The sequence below is a fragment of the Rana temporaria genome, chromosome 4, assembly GCF_905171775.1.
Source record: "Rana temporaria chromosome 4, aRanTem1.1, whole genome shotgun sequence".
Lineage (NCBI taxonomy): Eukaryota > Metazoa > Chordata > Amphibia > Anura > Ranidae > Rana > Rana temporaria.
The window spans coordinates 167,626,131-167,640,973 of record NC_053492.1 but is presented as its reverse complement, the minus strand read 5'-3'; the positions used below and the strand labels follow the sequence as shown (position 1 = coordinate 167,640,973).

The following is a 14,843-nucleotide window of genomic DNA, read 5'->3' as shown; positions in this document are numbered from 1 at the left end:
CTTGTGTATTTAAAAGTGGGGTATGCCTGTATACATAGACAGACAAATATAATTGCTTTATCCAATGATGAATGTAGGTCCTTGTGTTTATAACAGATCCTTTTAGGTTCTGTTATGCAGACATGAACAGGTAGAATATTTTCTGATGATGCATACGTAGGCAGGGGCGTCAGTTTTGCTGTACAGCGTAAGCCCATTAAACTTGAGTCTATTCTATAAATGCACAGGTGGCTTGGCTTTTCCCAGAAACTTTAGAAAGTTGAAATCCCTGGTAGTATAGCATAAAATAATTTCTGCTATTAGGAAACCAGTAATCTAGATTGTCTCAGGACAAAGCTGTTCATGTCTTTACAATACATGAGCATCCTGTTTCATCTATCTTTGAAATATTTGACCTTAACCCCTGCGGTGTCTTTTTGTCAAGCTCGCACAATTATGCTCAGTGTGTCTATAATGAAAAAAGCTCGCAACTGCTGTTATGTATGATTTCTTTCAATTCCATGCTATTATAAATCTCATTAAGCATGTCCACTTTGGAGATTATTGTGTTTCATAAATATGAATTGAAGTGACATCATTACTTCCCCAGCGTATCTTTTTTTTTTGTAGTGTTTCTTAAGTTTTGTTTTGTACTAAAACTTTATATTCAGAAACACATGCGGAATTCTCTATGTAAATTGTAGGCCTCTTTGTCTTGCTTATTTGCATTTTAATTATTGTTCTGGGAAAATCATTTAAATTCCCTCAAACCACTCCTCTAGAGCTTTGGATTAAAACACTGGTCCTAGACAAATGTGGTGTATCATATTTACTGTGGTACTCTTTATTTTGTAAACTCAATCATAGTTTGCCATAAAATACCCATCCTGCAGTCGCACCATGCTTTTTCGACTCCTTGGAACGACTGATTTTGAAGGCTTTCTGCACAGGTGAGAATGTTGCATGTTTCCACAGAAGCCTCATATGAATGAGGTGGTGCTGGCACCTTCCAGGTCCCCACTTTTAACCCCTGCATTCCTGTGTTGTTAACACTAAGGTGACCTGCGTTCTATTGTTTTGCTTAGATCTCACCATCCACTCTTTAAAATTGTAACGATTACCTAGAGAGCAATACAGGTACAATAAATCAGTGTCTGAAAGTATCAGACCCAAGCAGCACATAATGAAAGAAGTGTCCTGTACTCATATTTAATTGGTCACGAGTCTTCTAGACTTGCGCTAATTGTCTAAAAGAATGTAAAATACACTATTTAGAGTGAAAAAAAAAATTTGAATCACTAAATCTTTTTTATACCATTCTAAGAGATTTGTAAAAGACAAAGGCTGTTTGAGAATGTGCAAAGGAATTTCAAACCAACCTTGTTGTTTTTTAGAAATTTATATTTTTACCACCCTTTTAAACCATCTACAAGGCAAAGACCTACCAGGATAGGCAATTTTTTTTTAACTTTATCTGTTTTGTAGACCAGCCTTAAATATTTGAACTATCTTTAAAAAAAAAAAAAAAAACATTAATAGCTTTTATTTTTGAAGATAGCTTGCAGGCTTTAACAGCACATGGCTAGCAATGCGCGTTAACGTTTGATTTCCATTTAGGTTTTTGTGTACGCTGACATTTTTCTCCTTTTATATTAAGCTGTCATTTTATTAATAGAAACAAGTCTAAAGCCGGCCATACGTTATGCAATTTTCTTGTACAGTTTTCCTTTAGATTTACCAAAACCGTATAATATGTGGTCAAATCTAAACACTTTCAATTTGTATGCAATTAGGCAGGCCCTTGCGCTACATAGTTGAAGGTAAATCTAATGGAAATTGAACAAGAAAATGGTATAATGTATGGCCAGCTAAAGACTAGAAAATGAAACAGTAAAACATTTTGGATGGCTGAGAAAGTGCTTTACGAAGAACATGATTTTTACTTTGCCGGTAAACTTTTAAACACCTAATCATATATGCATTTTTATCTTGTCCTCTTAGCATGACTAGGTGTTTCCGGGGAGCACAGCAAACTTAAAAATTTTAATTTAGTAAATAACAAGTTTGTTAAATTATTTCAGTTTTCTCTAAAGTTAAGGGCAAGGAAGCTTTTTTTAAAGTTTTTCTTTAAGTTAGTAACTTACTCCTATTAGTATTTGTTATGCAGTGTGCAGTTTGTTTTGTATTGTGTGTGTGTACTGGTCTCAATGCTTGCACCAGAACATGACCCTTTCACTAGTGGAAGCTGAAGATTTCACAGCAGCCCGCACTCTGTTGGAGAATGCAGCTATTTTTATATAGTATAGAATTGCTGAAGCTTAATGGTCATCTGTTTCACAACAGGAATCTTGGATGCCGTTGTAGGGTAAAAAAGACAAACACAAGCGCATATTTTCATGTATCTTGGGACAGATAAAATCCTGCAGTGTGAAGCACTGGGATCTGAGTTTTGTTCCAAAGCCTGTCGTGTCCTATAGAGTGCCACAGTCAGTACGATCATTCCTGCTTGTCCTTTAAGGCTGCTTTACATTGCACTTATACCCGGCCTTGTTTTATGGCCCATAAATAAAGCTGTATTGTACAGGGAGCATGCAATACTTTGCACTCAAGCATGTCAAAAATCAACATTTCGCTTCAAAGAAAACTTCTGGCTGCAGCCTGGAAATTTGTTGGTGCAACACTGAAAGGAACGTTTTCCTTTATTAGTTCAATTATTACAACTTCCTGAATAGGTCAAAGGTCATTCATAACTCACACCCGTGTCATTTTTAGTAATGGCAATGGAGTCTATTAATCCAAAATGAAATGATCTGTGTATGACCAGACAGTGAACATATAACACTGCACATCACAGTCCGCCTCACCAAGTTCAAAAGTTAATCATGCTGGCCCAGCTAGCGTGGACCATAATTGATGGTGTCTACGTTGGTGCCTGTGTGGGATTTAATCTGATAGGTTCAAGTGTAAATTTTTCAAGGCGGTAAATTTAGGCTAGTATGTTTTGGAAAGCCATCAAAATAACTATATGCGCATTTAAAAAAAAATGTGAAGTTGTTGCTTCCTCAAACAAGCCACTGACAGAAATGTCTACCATAGTTCCTATTGGCAGCGAAGAGGTTATTTTATCCACGTCAAATAATAAATAAAGACCCGTGTAACCGGGCAGCGACTGGCTGCATAAAAACGTATTTATGTGAACATAATTTATGGTGCATGAAGTTCAGCACTCATGTACTGCTGCTTTTTTAAACACTTTTGCTCTTCTTTCGCTGGCCTTCTGGTAGAACAGCACTTAATTTATGTCTCAGAAAAGTGCATTTCTTCCTCTAGCAAACTGGCTGGCAAATTAAAAGTGAAATCTGACAAACATTACAGCAGCATGTAAAAAGTCCCTCCTATTTTAGAGAGTTGACTATGACATCACTGGGGCGCCAACAGCTTCACATGTCACCAAGTGCCATTGCACTTATTTTTTATGTTTTAATTGTGAGGTGTAAAATGGATTCAGAGCAGGCCGCATCTTATAAAATGCATCGGATTAAAGAAGATGCCTCTGGAAATCTGTTTGCTCTAGTCTTGAATAAATAGTACGTGTTTGGAAAGAAAAATTGTTTAACTGATTTGTATTTTTATTTCTTGGCGGTAGCTGGACTGGAGCTGTAAACCGTGCCTTTCAATGTTTAAGTATTGATGTTGTTTTGGGTATGTGTCAGGTTTTTGATTGCAAGCGCAGTGTAAACTTTCATTTTGGCATAACATGCAGAAAGGTAATGAATTCTTCTTTTGCATTGTCCTGTTTGTAAGGACAAGCCCTAAAGATTTGGAAATCCAAATAGAATCCTTTAAAATATTTGAGTATGACAAAGTGTAGGTCTTTTATGAACCTTTGATATGTCTGGGTCTACTAACTGCCTGCATCCATGCAGACAGCGACACAGTGAGGGTTACTTACTAAGTGCAAAATCTGGTGCAATTCTGCATAGTGACCAATCAGCTTCCACATTTTATTGTCAAAGCTTAATTGCACAAGCTGAAGTTAACAGCTGATTGGCTAGCATGCACAGCTGCACTGGATTCTGGGTGCACCGGTTTTAATAAATCTCCCCCTATATGCATATTTAATGTATTTTATTGTTGTACAAATCTCTGACAATCACAGATCTCTAATTGTTTCATAACAGGGTTATAACTATAAATTGTTTCAATGACCTTTGTTTTTATATTCATTAATAACACGCTTTTATTTAATCAGTTCGACATGTGGGAGTTCAATTAATTATTTGCAGCAGCAAGCTTGTACTTTCTCAATATTCAGGCTATTATGACAATTTATTGCTATATTCAGTGTGGGCATAGCCATATTAAATACATCTACAGAATCAGGAGCTGCATACTCTATGCAGCTTTCTGCTATAAAGTCAGATATTTGTTTATAATGGAAAGCTTGGATATGCAACAGTTTACCAATTAGACAAAGTAAAACGTCTTTCTGAGTACACCAATCTCTGAATTAATGTTACAATTAATAAACTTAAGCTGGGAGCTGCCATGTTGAATACCTGACAGTGTTGAGTTCATGCACTCAATGCAGCTACTACGCAACTAATAAGCTGCTCCTTGTAAGAGTTGGAATTTCAAACAGAAGGCACCCGAATCTCTGACAACATCATTAATTAAAACATAAAAAGTGTTTTCTGCAGGGTTTCAGTCATGAACTTTAAAAAGGTATTGTGATTTTTACATTGTTTTAATCCACACTACAAAACCCTGAAAGTTTGCTTCATGCATGGCAGAAACACTTCAAAAGTTTGTCCTACACAATTTGTGTTCAACTTTAATTAAAATGTTATCCATGGCCTACCTGAGCTGTTAGGCAGGAGAACCACTTTCCTGCTCACACAAGACTCATTAGAGGTTGTCAAAGCCCCTCCCACACAAATGTTTGCATGAGTTCGAGGCGAGCAATAATATAAAAGGAATAGATTGTATTCCACCCAAAACAAATATTTTATAATAATAATGATAGACTAAAAAAAACACAGAACAATTATTATTTACTAGATTAATTGTTGGTATCATTTGACAGGTTTTTATGGTGAACGTTTCTGTTACAGAGAAACCAGCAAAGTACATTTTGTATATTTCAGAATTGTCTTGGAACGTGCCATACAATTACTTCATTTCATAAAAATTACATTGGGCATAAATAGAGAAATCCTTTTTTTTTTTTTTTTTTATTAAAACAATGACAGATCCAGAATTTGGTTGAGAATGAAAGCAGATCACTACATCAAGACAGTGTTCTGCTTCTGCTATTCTGTATGATATTTGACTTTTACCAGCATCTTGAGGCTCCTAAATGGAATAAATGTGCCAGCATGATGTATTTGCTTTTCTCTTCATGATTGAATTTTCCTTTCCTATTCACCTAAACATTTTAGTACATGCCAGGCTTTGCTATATTGACCTATGATATTGTACTTTCTGAAATATGTATTAATTTTAATTACAGAACAATCATTCTTATCTTAATTGATTAAACAACGTGAAAGAAGTGTAACGCCAGTAAAAATATATATTAAAATGTACATCCAGGCAAAATTTTAACAAAACATAATTCACATATCTCTGCAAGCATGCACATTTCTCATGTTTTATTTTAAGTTTTTCACATGCTGCAAATACAGGAAAATAACTGTTGGTGTGCCAAAAATAACGTGCACTTATATTTCTCTTTGACATGACAACAAAGTGTTGGCACATTGGCTCTGAATTCCAAATGTGTTGTCAGCCTTGCCTACTTCAATTCTCATGAATTACAAAGAACACATCCCTTTTCTCACCCCCCATCTACATATCTCCTCCTTGTACACAAACAGAGGGCACAGGAAGTTATCAGCTCACAACATTTCTGGCGCAATCAAGAGATATATTTTCTCTCATAAAACAGATATAACAAACAATTTTTAAAGTATATCTTAAAGAGATTATAAGCCCTCTTTAAAAAACAAAAACAAACAAACATGTCTATACTTACCTGCCCGAGCAATGTTTTCTCCTGGCTCCTCCTCTTCTTGGTGGGCCACCATAAGAAGCCGTTTCTTATGGTGGTACACCTGCGGGCTCCATGTTGAGTCATGTTCCCTGTGTTCATAGACACACACAGCATGGCTCAGACTCGTCCCTGGCTCCCTTGTCACAAAATTGGATTGACAGCAGCCTGTTGCTATCCATCTGCCCTGTTTGGAGGGAAAGAGAAGCGAGAGCTGCTGCTCTCAGGCACAGTGCTGGATCAAAATCGAGCTCAGGTTATTATAAGGGAGTTCTGGGGGAAACGATTCATAGACTGTATTAAGGTAAAAATACCAAAATGGAACAAATAAGAAAAGTTCATTCATAGGGTTTATATGCACTACACTGAAACAGTATAGATGTTTTAATTTAAAGCTACTGTTGCCACATACGGCAAAGATTAATGTTTACCATGCAATTTGATCTGAGAACCAGATTCAGAGAATTACAATCCACCAGAAAGGATCAACCAGGCTCATGAATCTGGTCTGATTCCATTATCTGCTGATCAATTTGCATACCTATGATACTATAGCAGGAACTATACAGAGCTGGGAGCTGTTGACATGGCCTCGGCCTGCACCTGCCAATAATTATTTCAATTGTTTTCAATTGCAATGCTCATGCTGTAAAGAGGTTTAAAGAGAACACTTGAGAGAATATTTAACGATAACTGTGAAACAAATCATTATTCCTGATCATGAGACAGGGAGGAGATTGAAGTTGGTCTCAGTATTACTATGAGAATAGCAGATCTCTCATTGCCCATTGCCCACTGTGATACCTTTGACAATTTTTAAAGTGGTTCTAAAGGTAGAACACTTTTTAGCTAAATGCATTCCCTACATTAGGTAAAAAGTGTTTCCAGTAGACATATCACCCCCATCCCCTGGGCCCACCTGCAGTGACACTGGTCTCTCTTTCCTCGCAGGACAGAAAAACAGCAGCAGGAGCCTCCTTATGGGAGGAGGTATGCAAATATAAAAATGTATGGATATATGGATGAATGTAATTCTGAAGGAGAGGGTTTTCTTTAGGTAGGCTATTTTTGCATCAATACCCCTCTAGGTAGTACCCACATTTGATGCAGAGTGTCCAGAATGAAAATAATTGAGATCCAATGAAAGAAAGTGGTGAGCCAGGGACCGTAAGGCTGGGGAAGTACTAGATTATGCTGGGCCCTTAACAGCCAGGAAAGGTGATGTGTGCTCTATCTGAATTGCTACAGCCTCTAATGCACACTGTAAGAAGCTCCTAGTGTGCAGTGAAATCAGAGTATGCCATCTCAGTACAGGAGTATGTACAACTGTCTGACTAACAGATAGACTTAGGCTGGCCTATCAGTAGATACGCCAGCCTAAGTCTGAATCTGCGCCAACGCTAATTTAAGTGTATTCTGGTAACCAGATACGCTTAAATTAGGTTCAGATACGAGCGGCGTAAGTGTCTTACACCGTCGTATCCTATAGTGTACTTTTTAGGCTGACCGCTAGGTAGCGCTTCCATTGCGGTCGGCCTAGAATATGTAAATGAATGCAGAGCCCATATATATTTGTAATGTTTTATTTATTTGTATAATTTTTCTTGAAGTTTTGGCCCATTTAGTTATAGAAGTTTTACAATCCCCACCAACATACAGTGTAATGCAAGAACTTTATATATTTTTTGTGCTATTGTCCTACTGCAGGGGGCAAAGGCATTCTTTAATAGCAGTATACAGCAGTGATCATGTTTAGGGAAAAGGGAGTATTGCAAAATTGAACTGTCTTGGGGAGTATTGTCTTCTGAACCTGCCTGTTTCCGAGAAGCCAATGCAAAGTTCTAATATGTCACAATTCAAATGTCAACATGCTGCTGGAAAGGAAGCCAATAAGCTGAACCTGTGAAAGCTGCCAAAAGAGGTGATGCTAAGTGTTGAGAGAAGTTCATTGTTCCTAAAAGGGAAGTACGCTTCCAGTGTGAACCTTCTTCATCTATTTAAATGTTTTCTTCACATGAAAGTACTCATCCTTTTAGCACAAATCTGTAACTGGTACATGATTTTATTTCAAATGAAAAATGTTAACCTTGTAAAAATAAGGAAACAGGTAATATGGGAGAACGAGGTAGTGCAATAACCCATTACAAACTACATTCATATTCTAGTGAACTGACTTCAGGAAAATGAAATATGATTGGTTGTGTTGGATAACTTTAGTTTTCTGCACTTTGAATTTGAGCTTTGTACCTTATTTTCCTTGATAAGCCTGCATATCTTTTTAATTTTTTTATATAGCACTGTCAATTTACTCAGCGCTTTACACATATATTGTACATTCACATCAGTCCCTGCCCTCAAGGAGCTTACAATCTAAGGTCCCTAACTCACATTCATACATACAGTACAAATACTAGGGCCAATTTAGACAGGAGCCAGTTAACCTACCAACATGGCTTTGGAGTGTGGGAGGAAACCAGCATCCCGGAGGAAACCCACACAGGTACAGGGAGAACATACAGACTCCAGGTATATACAGTCTTTAGCATTTTTATATTATTTATAGCACTCAACATCTTTTTCAATGCTATAAAAAGAAATGATGTCCATTAACATGGGAATGTTGTATGTTTTGAAGAATTTTGGAACATTAACAATTTCCCTGTTTATGAGGTTTAATCAGTCACAAGCCTCGTACACACGGCCGAGGAACTCGACGTGCCAAACACATCGAGTTCCTCGGCCAGTTCAGCACTGAAGCCGCCGAGGAGCTCGGCGGGACGAGAGCTCCCATAGAACAACGAGGAAATAGAGAACATGTTCTCTATTTCCTCGCCGAGCTCCTCGTCGGTTTCCTCGGCCGAAAGTGTACACACGACCAGTTTCCTCGGCAGAATTCAGCCAGAAACTCGGTCGGAAGCTGAATTCTGCCGAGGAAACTGGTCGTGTGTACGAGGCCACAGAAGAGCTCCTGGAAAGACTTGTGTTGTATATTCGAGAGGTTCTGTTGGTTAGAAAACATTGTTTGATTCCAAGTTGTTCTCTGCTGATGGGCAACAACAGTTTTCACAGCCTGTTTAGACCTCTCTCAACATACAAAAACCACTGTACATAATGCGGGCAAACTCTTTTGGATGCCTGACCCTAACATCTACTATATGGCCAAAAATATTAGAACACCCTTCCAAATGATTGCGTTTAGGGTTTTTCAGTGAAAGGTACTGTTAATGCTAAATCTGATTTTAGATGATTGTGCACTTCCAACCTTGTGGCCACAGTTTGGGGAAATCCATTTTCTGTTTCAATGTAACTGTCCCTCTGTGCACAAAGCCAGGTCCAAAAAGACATGGTTTGAAGACTTTGGTGTGGAGGAACTCAAGTGGCCTACAAAGAGCCCTGACCTCAACCCTCAACTCTGCTTAATACCTTTGAGATGAATTTGAATGCTAATTACTAGAATAATTATCACAAATTCCCACAGACACACTCCAGAATCTTATGGAAAGCACTCCAAGAGTGCAGTAGGGGGTTGGAGAAGCAGCTCAATATTAATGCCCATGGGTTTTGATTGGGATGTCCAGTAAGCCAAGTGTATGGTTGGTTGTCTATAAAGCTCTTGCTATATAATACTTGTTAGAATAAAATATTCTCTTAGGTTGTATTCTTTTGTAAATAGTATGCTATATGACATACACAGAACTCATAGCCAGGATGTTTGCCTTACTCTGTCTAGAAGATGCCTCAGCTTGATGCTTGTGGCCTTGAACAAGACAGACATGAAACAAAATAGAGGTGAACTTTGATCAGTAGAGTTTGCAAAAAAATAATAAAAGTTGTGTGTTACTTGTGAAAATTGTATAATGTAGAACAAATGATCGATCAATAGCTGTTTATTTTTGCATTTATCACCTGGTAACATAGAAGGTGTGCCAGACAGTTTTATGATAATGCTGTATCATTTTCCTGCTGTTGTCTGTTGAAAGAAGCCTATCACCTAGTAAAGAGAACTTGGACGTGAACTGATTCAGCAACTGAATAAAGTAATATGTTTATGCTGATTCTGTCAGGGCTTTGATTAATGCTAGAAAACAGTACAAAAGAAAACCTGTGGAGATGGTTTAATCTAGGATCCAAAATCCTAAAATAGAGCTGACAGCATAGGCTGGTAAATCATAGCTTTTATTCCAACTCCATAGCTCAGCCAGAATTAGTTCAATAGTACTGTATATTCAATTCCATGTAGTGGGAGATAACGTTCCTCCCACTTTTGCCCCATGCCTACCATCTAAGCAACCTATTGGCAGAGCAGGTATTTTTACATGAGGGCATGCCTATACCTACACAAATACTGACTTTAGGAAAGTCAGTATAAGTATACAGTAGGTGCTGTAGGAATTAAACAGCATGTTAGATCGGTGCTAAAGCTTTTTCTCTAAAGTGTTAGCTTTTCCCACAGCTTCACTTTTCATTTAGTGTGAGTGCAGAATATTTGAGCGATTTAAAGGAAACCCTTTATAAAAAGCATGTGGAGACCATTGCCAGGCTCACCTTCAGAAAATGCTAGTCTGGACCTGATTTGCTACACCATGAAGTGAGTCCTTTGCTGATGCCAGGGCCGGCCCTACCATGGGACCCGATGGTACCATTGTACAAGGCAGCACTTTCAGGGGGGCAGCAAATTTCCTGCCTGCACGCCATCCCATTCCACCAGCTCCACTCTCCATTCCACTGTGGGGCTAATTGCCGCCCGACCGCTCCTCCTGTTCTGCTCTCCGCTCCACTGTGGGGTTAATTGCATGAATAGAGCCATAACAGGTCATTTTTATACTCCTATATACATGTATAGAGCCATGATAGGTCCACTTTAGTTATCATGATATAAAATAATGGATGTGGGGGCATTTTGGTGGGCGTATTTTTTTTTGGGGGGTGGCAGCATTTCATTCTTGGTACATGAGAAAGAGAATGCTAAAGGAGAGTTATATTATCAGGGGATCCAGAACTAGGAAAAGATGGTGTCCCCTGTTGACAGGAAGAAAATAGTGTACAGCAAGTTTGACAGGACCTACTCCCAATAGTACATCTATTTGAAAACGTACGAGTGATTTCCACATTAATTCAATAGAAAATAAAACATTATGATCTTGCCTCAGATGTGGCACTTATATCACGTTTTAATGTCAAGCTTTTTTTAGAGGTAATTTTATACATAATCATCATATACACAACTATGCATAGGAAATATGCACTAAAAGTAACCTAAGTTTACAGATTGAGCAAATATCAATTGAGGGCATAATGGCACTATGTAAGTCCTGTATAATAATAATAATAATAATAATAATAATAGTAATAATTATAATAATAATGACTGAATAGTGTATGTATATGAACGAGTTTCATTGTGTCTAATCTTGTTTGATGTGGTAGGCTTTGCTCCCTAAAAACCTTAATTCAGATAATTCAGGTACAACTTGAAAGTCAAAGAAATTGAGAAAAATATTGTGATGTATGAAAGTATATTATGGCATAGCTAACCTTTAGAGCCATCTACTGGATTTATTTTCAAACTGCAGCTGTGATGTTAAAAAAAAAAAAAAAAAATACAAAAATCAAATATGTTAAGTTCTAAAAATGTTTAATGCACTGAAACATACTGGAAAATAATGGGTAAATGAATGTTAAATATTGTTATTTATTTCTGAAATGTAATAAAAATGTATTACCCCCTGTCTTTAAATTGTTAGTTAAAGTGAGAAGCCACGTTTTATAAGTGCAAAGTGACAGCCTAAATTGTAATTGTTGGTGGTGTATAGCAGATTCAGTGGCTGGGAGGATTTATTAAAACTGGACCGTGAGGAATCTAGTGCAGCTCTGCATAGAAGCCAATAAGGTTCCAGGGTTTATTTAACAAGCTTAAGAAATAAACTGATTGGTTACAATGCACAGCTGCACCAGATTCTGAGTGCACCAGTTTTAGTAAATCTCCCCCAGTGAGACTTGCTAACTACACCAGGAGCAACAAGGGGTGACCCCACTGTGGCATTGCATATTAGAACTTACAGAGTGTTTTGTTGGGTATATTTAAAGCTACCTTTCACCAGGAAATATATGTGGGCTACCAATACTACATCATCATGTCAACATCATGTTGATCCTTTGGCCTCAGTACTTCCAAAATTACTGTAAGTACTTTAGCAGGCATCTGTTTACCTGCTAAAATATTTGTTTATGTCCATTTAGTCTTGGAATTTACAAAGCCTTGTTAGACAGGTGACTCAGGGTGGTGATCCACCTGCTCTCTGCTACAGTTAAGTAAGTCCCCTTTCACACATGCTGTCCGTTTGTCCGTTTTTCATCCATCCGTTGATGGATGAAAAACGGACATCAATGCATCTCTATGGAAACATTTATGTAAATGGATAATTATCCATTTACATTAGTTTACATCTGCATCCGTCATCATCGTTTTTTGAAACTGGTCAAAGCTCTATTTTTCTTCCGGTACAAAAAAATTATCGAACGAAAAACAGATGTAAACTGACAAATGGTCAGTTTTTCATCTGTTTTTGCATTGGCAGTGGATGTAAAAAAAAACTGGTAAACTGATAAGCACTGATGAAAAACTGATTTGAAAAATTGATAAATACTTCATCCGTTTTGATGTGACTAAACTGAAAAAATGAACGGTCCATGTGTGAAAGGGGCCTAATACTGCTAGGTCACCTCCTTGCCCCCAGCTTGTGATTGGACAATGAAGAAGCAGCAGACTGATGAACTTTGATCACTCTGCTCTCTCCTTCTGCCAGAATATGTATTTGGCAGCACATTTTCACTGCAGCTGAACCTAATTTATCCCTTGTACTTTCACCCCCCCCAAACTTAAACATCCTACTTAGTTTAGTTACAATTACACCAGTGACTGTCACTGCCATGCAGGAAAATTAGCTATGATCGGATCACTTTTCAGAGGCATATGAAGACACATTGTCTATTCACTGAAAGGAACAGTACTAGTTGCTGAAATTGACAGGGGGGGGGGGAATTTTGCTGCGGCCTTAAAGCATCACAGCATGTGTACACCCCGTCTGCTACCTTTGCATCTTAAGGAATGGGATGGGGGGGGGGCAGTTGGGTTTGAGGAGGGGGGCAGAAAAACCTTGTTTAACCACATGTTTTTATCATCCCCAATCAAAAGTTTAAATGGGCCCTTTTAGTTCTACTGTAAGAATTATAATAGCCTCAAGACTGTTTTAAATACTTAGTTGCATTTTGCACAAGTTTAATTTTAAAAATACATTTAATGATTATGTAAATAGTACATAACTGTATTGATGATATTTTATATGCTGACTGCAGTTTGACTTCAATGTTCACATTTTAAGATTGATTGATTTTTCACCATAGGTATGTTATAAACAGCCAGACTGATTCAGAATTGCACCAGAATTGATTCATCATCTAAAACCTCTTGATGCATATAGATTGGTATAGGTGATAATTTGTCTGCGCTGGCACTGATTAAACAATCTGTTTTTACAGTTATTCTACAGAGTTGTAGCTGACATTGAGCCAGGCGAGGAGCTCTTATTGTTTATGAAGAGCGAAGATTATACTCATGCAACAATGGCTCCTGACATTCATGGTAAGCGCCACTCCATCCTCCATTGTTTAGTGCCCACATGGTGTGACCCAGAGGAAGAAAGTCATCCATTAAGTCAGACACAAAAGATTGAATTTAGTGGCTTAGTACAAAGAGCAGTGGTAAACAGTTACCCACAGCAACTAATCACTGATTATCCTTATCAGTCTAATAACATAATACACCAAACATGAACTATAATTGGTTTCTGTGGGTTACGGCACACTATAGTTCTCTACACTTATCTTATCAAATAAGACCCTAGATGCTTAAAGTGACACTGGTCTAAAAAGAAAACTTCTAATTAAGTATGTATTCTTAGCTCAAAATGGTACCTTCTGGTGCTCTCAGCCTCATAGAAATCTCCAAATTCCTTTTTTTCTTTTGCTGCTGTGATTTGGCTTCCTGTTAAGGGGTGGCTACCTTTGCTCTCCATGGCCCCATTGTATGTAGGTAACATGGTCTATGGGATGCGTAGTGTGCATTGTTACAAAACGCAGAAACAATTTAATGAAAACATAGAATACAGGACCATTAAGAAGTGGATGTGTATGGATTGTATTTGAAGAACAGGAATTTCATCCATTCCACTTCTTTGATTTGTCATTTTATTAATGTATTGTGTGTTCTGTTATGAGAAAAGTTTATTTTGAACCTTTTTTGGGCTGCTTTGGGCTCTAAATCTACTCTGTAAGATTTCTGTGACTTTGCAGTGATGATTTACTTTGTCATACAGAGGAGTATCAGTATCGTTGTGAAGAGTGTGATCAGCTGTTTGAGTCCATTGCTGAGCTGAACGACCACCAGAAGTTTCCCTGTAATACGTCTCACTCTGCATTTTCTCTGGTGGAGGATAATTTTCAGCAGAATCTAGATGATGACAATGACCTCATTGAGATCCAGCACTCCCATGAGTGTAAAGAATGTGATCAAGTCTTTCCAGATATGCAAAGGTCAGATATCATTTTATATACTTATTATTAAATCGTCTTTTCTTTAAGCTGGAATACCCTGAGAGAGAATAAATGATAATATAATAATATAATAAATATAAATATATATATATACATATATATATATATATATATATATATATATATATATATATATATATATATATATATTTTTTTTTTTTTCATTAAAAGGAGGTGAGGAAAGGTATGACCCTTTGTC

The 14,843-nt window shown here is 37.5% G+C and overlaps 1 protein-coding gene across 3 annotated transcripts in view; it reads left to right on the top strand.

The window, feature by feature from the left end:
- Window positions 1-14,843, top strand: part of MECOM (MDS1 and EVI1 complex locus) — a 687,285-nt gene that overhangs the window by 626,868 nt on the left and 45,574 nt on the right. For all 3 annotated transcript variants that reach the window (XM_040349315.1, XM_040349314.1, XM_040349316.1), the window contains 2 exons: window positions 13,571-13,673; window positions 14,407-14,623. In XM_040349315.1, the coding sequence (XP_040205249.1) occupies window positions 13,571-13,673; window positions 14,407-14,623 (320 nt within the window). The remainder of the gene's footprint in view (window positions 1-13,570; window positions 13,674-14,406; window positions 14,624-14,843) is intronic.